Raw genomic sequence first — 8,416 nt, forward strand, 5'->3', positions numbered from 1 at the left:
TGAATTATTCTTAGTCAAATACAACTCCTCTTGTACACTCTCTCTCTCTCTCTCTCACGTAAACATGAAAAACTCTTCTTTTAAATATTTTTAGATCCATTAAAAGGGCACCTAGAATATCTTGTCTCTTTTTTACTAAAACTTTAAAGACTCAATATGTATTTATAAGCAAATCTCAATTCACTAAGGAGCTTCAATTTAATTAGAACTCTTCTAAGTAATTTAAGTCAAACTAGGAAATCCTAAAATACTTACCAGCCTTAAGAATGTCCACCATGGTGAGAATTTTGTCATATTATGCCTCTGCATAAATTGAACCATTAATTTAAATCTCACAACTATACAAACTGAATCAATTTCAACAAATATATCAATACATCATGTATAGTTAGAATCAAATCAATGATACTACTTGATATGAAAGAGAAACCTCCATCTAATCATTTTATATTTAATAGGATTTTTTCCCTTGCATCATCTATATTCTTGAAGTCATAAATATCACCTTTTGTTTTTTGCACTATAAACGAAGCTCATTATTATAAATGCCTACTATCTCCTACACGTATAATTTGTTTCCGGCCCTTTGAGATATTTACTATTCTTCCTTCTAAATGGTATAGTTCTCATTGTAATCTTTATTTCACTAAGACCATATAATCTTGAGCAACTCTTAGAATTATACCTCCAACCTTGTAGTCATCATTTTGAAAAACTAAAAGCTCAAAGACTTTAGATTCTTTCGTATATGTGAAATATAAGTCAAATACTCCAAAGTATATATCACTTTATCAAATATTTTAATATTCACTTTGTTAACACTCATGACATCCACCATCAAATCATCACCCAAACTTAATTTTCTAGTCAATTTATCATTTAGTAAGTCAAAATAATTCTTCTAAGCATAAACATAAATAATATAAGTAGAATCTAAAAATTAAACTCTTCTCGAAATATGCATCATTATCTTGGAAGATTGTGAGGATATCTATATCATCATATGTAACAAGAGAGTACTCACTAGTCTTTTCTTTATAATTTTTTTTCTTCAGATAATTTTATTTTATATGTCTATACTCTTTGCATTATAGCACAAAAATCATCCAAAGATTTAACTTTTGATCTCAACCTACTATATCGAGATATACTCTTATAAAAAAATTATTTTATCAACATCCATCTTAAGTATTTAATACCTCACTATCTATGTTCTCATATTTATCCTTTTTGCTAATAGCATAACACACTTCAATTTTTTCAGTTTGTTTTAGAATTACTATATATATATATATATATCATATAATATCATTTTTATAGAGTTGTTAAAGGAGACAGTGATCGATGTAAGAAGCAATAGCACCTCATCTTCTTCATCAATTTTCAAATCAACTTTCTTTAGTTGATCAAATATTTCTTTAAATGTGTTCAAATGCACTGCCAAGTCTCTTCTTCCTTTATCCTCAACTTATATAACTTTTACTTTATTTATAATTTACTAGTTAAGCTTTTAGCTAGATAAATATTTTCTAACTCAACCCGAATAATCACAACAAAGTCATCATCAATAATATTATTGATAATATAATCAATGATGCAAAGATAAATAATACTTAAATACTTTACCTCATGTTTCTTATGTCGCTCATCTTTTAGCTAGATAAATATTTTCTAACTCAACCCGAATAATCACAACAAAGTCATCATCAATAATATTATTGATAATATAATCAATGATGCAAAGATAAATAATACTTAAATACTTTACCTCATGTTTCTTATGTCGCTCATCTTTTATGGCTTATCTACTATAGTGTTCTTACTAGGTCTTGTTAAACAAAAATATCCGTCACCCTCCTTTATTATAAGATAAAATTATTTCTTCTATCAAAATTCTTCATAGAGAATCTAGTACGAACAATCGATGATATTTATGTTAAATTTATAATCACCGAATCTTTTAGCCTGTCATACCACTCGTCAATAGAGGAAAAAAAAATCAAAAACCAAATGAATATACTAAAAATTTGACGTAAGATGTAACGTAGTTTCAAAATGCCCTATTTGTATTCATGAAAAAAATCAAAATTTTAATATATGAAATCAATTATCAGATCCTTCGGTTAACCTTACTCAAGCATAATCCCTTATATACCCTCTAATATAATCTTCAAAATCATTTCTTTCAATCCTCTCAAGATCTACTAGAGAAATGGATAGAAGCATTCAAAATGTTTTACCTTCTACACTTACCCAAACCTTAAGATTGAAAATATATTTATAAGAATAAATTTTAATTCATTAACAAGTTTATTTAATTGTGACTCTCCAACTAATTTAAATATAATTAAAATTTTAAAAAATACTTATCAACCCTAACATTAATAACTAAACCTTAACATTAATAACCAATGAAATGTACATGCTTTCTATGCATTTGATGGTGTTGAGTGCATGCATTAAAACCAAATTTGCTAGTAATCAGTTCCACAAATTATTATATTAGCTTGGGAATAAAATTTGTACTTGTTATAGAATGTTAGCGCAATAAACACACCTGATTTTATAAAAGAAAAGTAATAGTAATTTTGTTCCTTCTTCCCAATAAGTCAAATCTTTCATTCTTGTGGTAAAATGGAAACATGGTTGGCACCACCTTGGAAGGTCCTCAAGAAAACTATTCTGCCTTGCTAATTCCTTGTTTTGTGCATCCTAGTAATAGGTCTTTTAGGCTTTGCAGCATCACTGATAGTTCCCCTCCTCTTTACCTAACAATGAGTATGAATCTTGCCTAGGACCAAAAATTCCATTTGGTGTCTGGTGGGCAGATGAATACCATTTGACCTTCACTTTGCATCTCAGTGGAACATAAAATCTAGTTAGCTAGAATTTGGTTGCTTTCAAGCTCTTTCTCTTTTTATCTTTTCTTAGAAATTGGTATATTCAATGTAGAAAAAGCATTGCAGTTTTTTTTCCTGTTTCTTTCTTTCTGTGGAAAAATAAAAGGATGGTGAGGATATGCACTTTTTGGTTTAGTTAAGTATTCTAAAAAATAATTAGAATAAGAATAGTGAAACGAAAGCAGAAAGGACCTATGCTGATATCAGAAATCAGAACAGATATCATGTGGTAAGTCCTGAAATGAACACCTATGCTGTGTACATCAAAGTCTTTAAAGTTTAAATTCCACATCATACTTCACTTGATCACCATCAATGTGGTGGAAACAAAATTAAAAGAAAGTTCACTTTGTTATGATGTAAAACAACATGTCACATTCTTGATTTGTTCTAATTACAAAAATTATGCTCAGAGATCTATACAGTTTCTTAGTCTAAAGTATATTAGAACATACAACAAATACAATAATAGCGAGCCATAATTTCTCAACAATTTGGGGGTCTGAAAGGTATGTTCAAAGATCCCTCTCTTTTAAATCTTGTGAGTTTGGTAGCTTCAAGGTTGAATTCATACTTCCAGAGGAAGTTTTGCCATTTTTGTAGTGCACATTGCAGTTTGAATTTGACTTTTGCCCTGTAATTTATTTGATTTGTCTTCTAAAGGATCGAAATGATTTGACATTTTGTAGTGCACATTACAGTTTAGATTCGATTATAAGACATGTCTCAGAATGAAAACACAAATACGTTTCTTTCTCAGGAAATAATACGAAGAACAAAAAGAGCAGATCGAACATCTGACTTATCAGAAATCTTAAATATGAGAAGCCGGGATGATACCACATTACCAAAAAAACCTGAGAATTATGATGAAAAATAAATTGATCTTCCTGTTTAGCAAGCAATTTTAGAGCATAGAATATCTACAATATATATAGTTCTACAAGTTAAAACGATCTCAGCCCTTCTAGAGACAAAATGCTCCACAAAAATTAACAAGCTTTGCAAAGAGCATCGGTCTTTTCCTACTGCAAGAACCTGACCCTATGAAACAACTACTTCGGAGGCAGGAAAGTATATGTATAATTCTTCACTGATAACGAGTTGAGAATTTATCAGAAAAACATCTCGATCAACATGCCTTGGGGTGCAAGTCCTCCAAAACTTCTCTTGACTCAACAAAGGTGAAGATTATTCAGGATGTTCCTATTTCTGTCTGAAGAATAAGCAGTGCTTCTGTTTAATTTGACAGAGTCCCTACCAGCAAAAGACGCTACCATTAATTCTCCAAGGACAATGATGCATCAAAACCTAAAAGAAAGCACAATGCAAAAGATTGGAACACAGATACATATGGGAGATTAGCATGCTACAATACCTCAGGGAAGATTATTTCGATGTATTTGCCCAGAGACAACAATACATCAAAACCTTAAAGATGGGGAATACACAAAAAGATTAAAACTCAGACATACGGCTGAGACTAGCAAACTATACTACAACAGAATAGCATAAAAGAGAATCTGGAGAACTATGGGCTGGAATCAAATTCCTGATCACATGCTGCTATTAGGCAATAAATCTATAGCTGCTCTATGGTATCATTGAAGCACAAGTTTATAACATAAAAACAACCTGCATAATTTGACATATTGACTAGACTTCCAGATCACCTTTTTGTTTTATAGCTCTTACAGCTTTGACAATAATAAGACACTCAATAAAGGATGAAAAAGAAACATACAGTAGCAAAAGCCAAAAAAGTTGAAATTGTGGATTTTCATAGTGCATAAAAACCAGTATAGCGACAAATCATAAATATAACTAAAGATTCATACTGTCAGAAATATCTTGACTTGAGTCTGAATGTGAGCAAAATACATTTTGGAAGGTTGAAATGGGTGTCAACTGACAGCGGACAAAATACATTTTGAGAAGGGAGAAATTGGCCTACAAGAAGCCAGCTAGTCTAATTTCACTTTCATTACCTGAAGTAATGGCACAATTCTCCCTAGCAAAGCAACTCCTAGAATTGTATTTCCTTTCCAATTTGTTCAACATATCCTTACTAATGTAATCAAACTAGCACACTGCAGATGCCAACCTCAGGAAGGTAACACATACTAAAAGAGCAATTTCCAAGAACCTTGTTAATCCACTTCTTTTGGACCAAACACTCTGCAAATGGAGCTAACACCCCAAGTATTTTTTATTGATGAGAACAATTTATGATCGATACAACACAACCTCTGGAGAGTAACACCTACTAAAATAGCAATTTCCGAGATCACTGCTAATCCACTTCTTTTGCACCAAACACCCTGTAAATGGAGCTAACAATCAAGTACTTTTGATTGATAAGAACATTTTATGCACCAAACACTCAATATGACCCAATCCACAAAATGAGAGGATCACACCCTCCATAAACTTATAAGCAGAACATCTGTAACGCACAGAGCACAATAATGATATTCATTGACAATAATTGAAAATACATCTCACCAAGTCTCATCATTATGACTGGAGTAAACATCTAACTATACTTTTATTAAATATCAGATAACAATCTTCACCTTGCTAGAACCGAACACTTCTCAATCCTTAGCTCCCCAGCTACGGATCATCTGAAATATGTAATTTTCACATCGATAGGGATTATCTTAGTAGAAACAAGATGTCAAGAAATCGAGTTGTCTCATGCAATCAGCTAAAGATAAGAATAATAATGAAAAACAAGCATAAATTAGAATAAAAGATCTCACAAATTCATCATGAGAAAAGCACATCCATCAGTGCACTTTGCTGCATCGGAACTCGTCGGACTGCTCGGGATGAAGCAACCTCCTTATAGACTAAATTCACATCACATTCCCTGCTATTAGTCCATTACTAGGATCAGTGGTGCCCGGCAACAGTAGAAATATATCTTTCTATAGATGCAAGGAATATCTTATAAGCTTGTTTGACGACTACTAATCCCTTTCAAAATTGCCTACTAATAATGACCATATTGTTCAATCATCCATATATGTATATATCAACATGCTGCACAACCATGCAACAACATCCTTTAACATGCTCAAGCGTCCAGCTTATGCATCATGGCACTTCTAACAAATATTAATATGCGTCAATTATAGGCTACAATAGACGCATCAATATAAAATTGATTGCCAAAAGAAATATGAACTAATAACAGCATATTAAAATTTCATCATGTCAGCATAAAGAGAATCTAGGTTTTATGAGGCACCTAACACTATATTGATCATCCAAATTGGATTCAGAGTCCAAAAATGTTATTATCGATTTACAATTCAGTCCTTGAAATTTACAATCATTTCTTCATTACATTGCAAACCAGTCCCTAGCAGTCTTAATGGGCAGGACCTTAGGCAGCCGCGTGGAGCTTGGTCGCTCAGGCCGGACCACATGGAGTTGGCCTGTCTGAACTGAAGTGCATGAAGTTTAGACCACCCCCGTATTCAAATGCTTAAATTGGCAAAGGACAACTTGTATATTCCAGCACTTAAATTGAAAATCACCAAAGCATCCTACCATACCATCCAAAAGAATCCTACTTCTTATCATTTGAAAAATTAACCAAAACTCGAAACCTAAATTACCAAATATCCATAGCCAAATCAATTCAAAACTTCAGGTGTCCAATAACCTACATAAGTCGGATATCTTCCAGTAGACTTAAAACGAATGGGACAAGAATAACAATTCCATGCCGCATCTACACAAGTGATTATCAACAAGCAATTAACTCTATCGGCAATATCATCACAAATCTTCTCAACATTCTTCATTTTCTTACTACATGTAAGCATCCAAACTCATCTTACATTCACAGAAAAGAAAGTAAATGGCAGGAATCATTTGGTTGCAAGCTGTAGATCATGTTATGCAGATAGTGGAAAATTGGAACTTGGAAACATAACTTGCTGGTACAAAAGCTTATGCTATGCATTATGCATTTCCACGATCAAAGTGCAGTTCTGTTTTTGGGGGCTGCATTATACAACTCAATGAGTTCTGGATACTCCTTGTAGCAGTTGACGAACTTCTCCACAAATTTCTTCTCTGGATATTTCACGTATGTAGAGATACTAAGGTTACTGATACAAACTCCCCTAGACTTCAGGCCTGTCACAATCTGATGCCTTGGCATCAACCTTTTCTCCAAACTGAACAACAAAATATCTGGCCGAAGTGCAAGATGAGAAGGAGCACATCCGGCTTCATTTACCAAGAACTCCATCTTACTCTGCAAACTCTTTAAAGAAAATCCCACAATCGTAGGATTCTTTCTGAATGCAGCAAGGAAATCATCCTCAGACCACCCGAAGCCCTTGAAGAACTCCAAGTGAGCCTTGAAATTCTTCTCGCTGATCGTGTAGACCACCTTGAGAGTTTCGGTGAACATCCCAGAGGCGCGAGCTACTCCCAAATTCTCGACACGACCGATTATTGCCTTCAGGGCTTCAGTCTTCTGGATTATGAGGCGGGGGTGGTGTCGTAGGATCATCGAGAGCTTCTGATCCGTGATCCCGCAATCCCTTAGAATCTCAATGTTAGGCTGGATCCTCTTCTCGATGCTATACCCGAGAAACCACCTGTTTCCCTTGCACAACTTCACCAAAAAGTCGTTGGACCCCAGGAGGCCTTGCCATAATTGGATCTTGGACAAGATGGTCTGCAATTTGTGGCCGATGACGCCGTTATTCGACCTGACGAGATGGGTGATGTCGGAGCAGGAGAAGCCCAGATCCTGCAAAGCTCGGAACTTTGGGGCCAGGGTCTTCTCCACGTCGAGGAGAAGCCACTGGGGTTTTGCAGATATGACCTTTTTCACCTGGGTGTTGTCAAAACCGTAGCTTTTAAAGAAGCCAAGGACGGAGTCAGGCTGGTGGCGGGATTCGATGCGGCCGAGGAGCTTCGAGGCCTTGGCCGCCTGATCAGGATCGAAGCCACAGGTGCTGACTAGGTATTCGGACATAAGGCTGCTCTGTGGAGCACCGGAGGCGGCGGAGTAAGAATGGGTTGCGAGAAAAAGGGCAGCATCGGCCGGACGACGGCAAGGGACGAAGGCAAGGGCTTTGGACAAGAGAGAGAAGTAGGGCGACCTATTCATCAATGTCATCTTCTACTTCTTCTTCTTCTTTGTAGGTTCCTTCTCTTCACCAAAACCTAACGAAGGTGGCGTAGCTGCGTATAGAGGAGCGCGTTTAGGCCGGAAGTACCTGCGTCCTAAACCCTAGAAGTGCGTTACCGTGTTCGTGATTTTCTTTTTCGGGCGGAGATTACTGCGACCGCAGGCGTCTTCTTTTTTTTTCCGTCAACTTTTAGTTTGTTGAGGGGAGAAAAAACTTTTATTGTGTGCCAACTAAAGATAATAAAAGGTGTGTTTTTAGAAAAAAAAATTCACTATTATTTTTTTATCCGATAGCATCCCTATATTTGTTTTTATTTAGGGTTTATTTTTTCTAGTTAGACAAAAAAATACC

The 8,416-nt window shown here is 34.9% G+C and overlaps 1 protein-coding gene across 3 annotated transcripts; it reads right to left on the reverse strand.

The window, feature by feature from the left end:
* Positions 1 to 3,764: 3,764 nt before the first annotated feature.
* LOC103980287 (transcription termination factor MTERF8, chloroplastic-like) lies at positions 3,765 to 8,163 on the reverse strand. 3 transcript variants are annotated; one of them, XR_010495730.1, is made up of 4 exons: positions 6,851 to 8,163; positions 5,666 to 5,775; positions 5,477 to 5,527; positions 3,765 to 4,157 (listed from the first exon to the last, which is right to left on the reverse strand). XR_010495730.1 is itself a non-coding variant. In XM_065147051.1 (2 exons), the coding sequence occupies exon 1, from the start codon at positions 8,050 to 8,052 to the stop codon at positions 6,895 to 6,897; it is 1,158 nt and encodes a 385-aa protein (XP_065003123.1). In that variant the 5' UTR covers positions 8,053 to 8,163; the 3' UTR covers positions 4,703 to 5,775; positions 6,851 to 6,894. The 3 variants fall into 3 exon arrangements, 1 of the variants encoding a protein (XP_065003123.1); XR_010495729.1 differs by having other exon boundaries at positions 5,477 to 5,775; XM_065147051.1 differs by lacking the exon at positions 3,765 to 4,157 and having other exon boundaries at positions 4,703 to 5,775.
* Positions 8,164 to 8,416: the final 253 nt, after the last annotated feature.

Source organism: Musa acuminata, chromosome BXJ3-4 (assembly GCF_036884655.1).
Source record: "Musa acuminata AAA Group cultivar baxijiao chromosome BXJ3-4, Cavendish_Baxijiao_AAA, whole genome shotgun sequence".
NCBI classification, from domain to species: Eukaryota; Viridiplantae; Streptophyta; class Magnoliopsida; order Zingiberales; family Musaceae; genus Musa; species Musa acuminata.

Coding starts and splice junctions, on each gene's coding strand:
- LOC103980287 (XM_065147051.1), bottom strand. CDS start 8,052: ATGACATTGATGAATAGGTCGCCCTACTTCTCTCTCTTGTCCAAAGCC.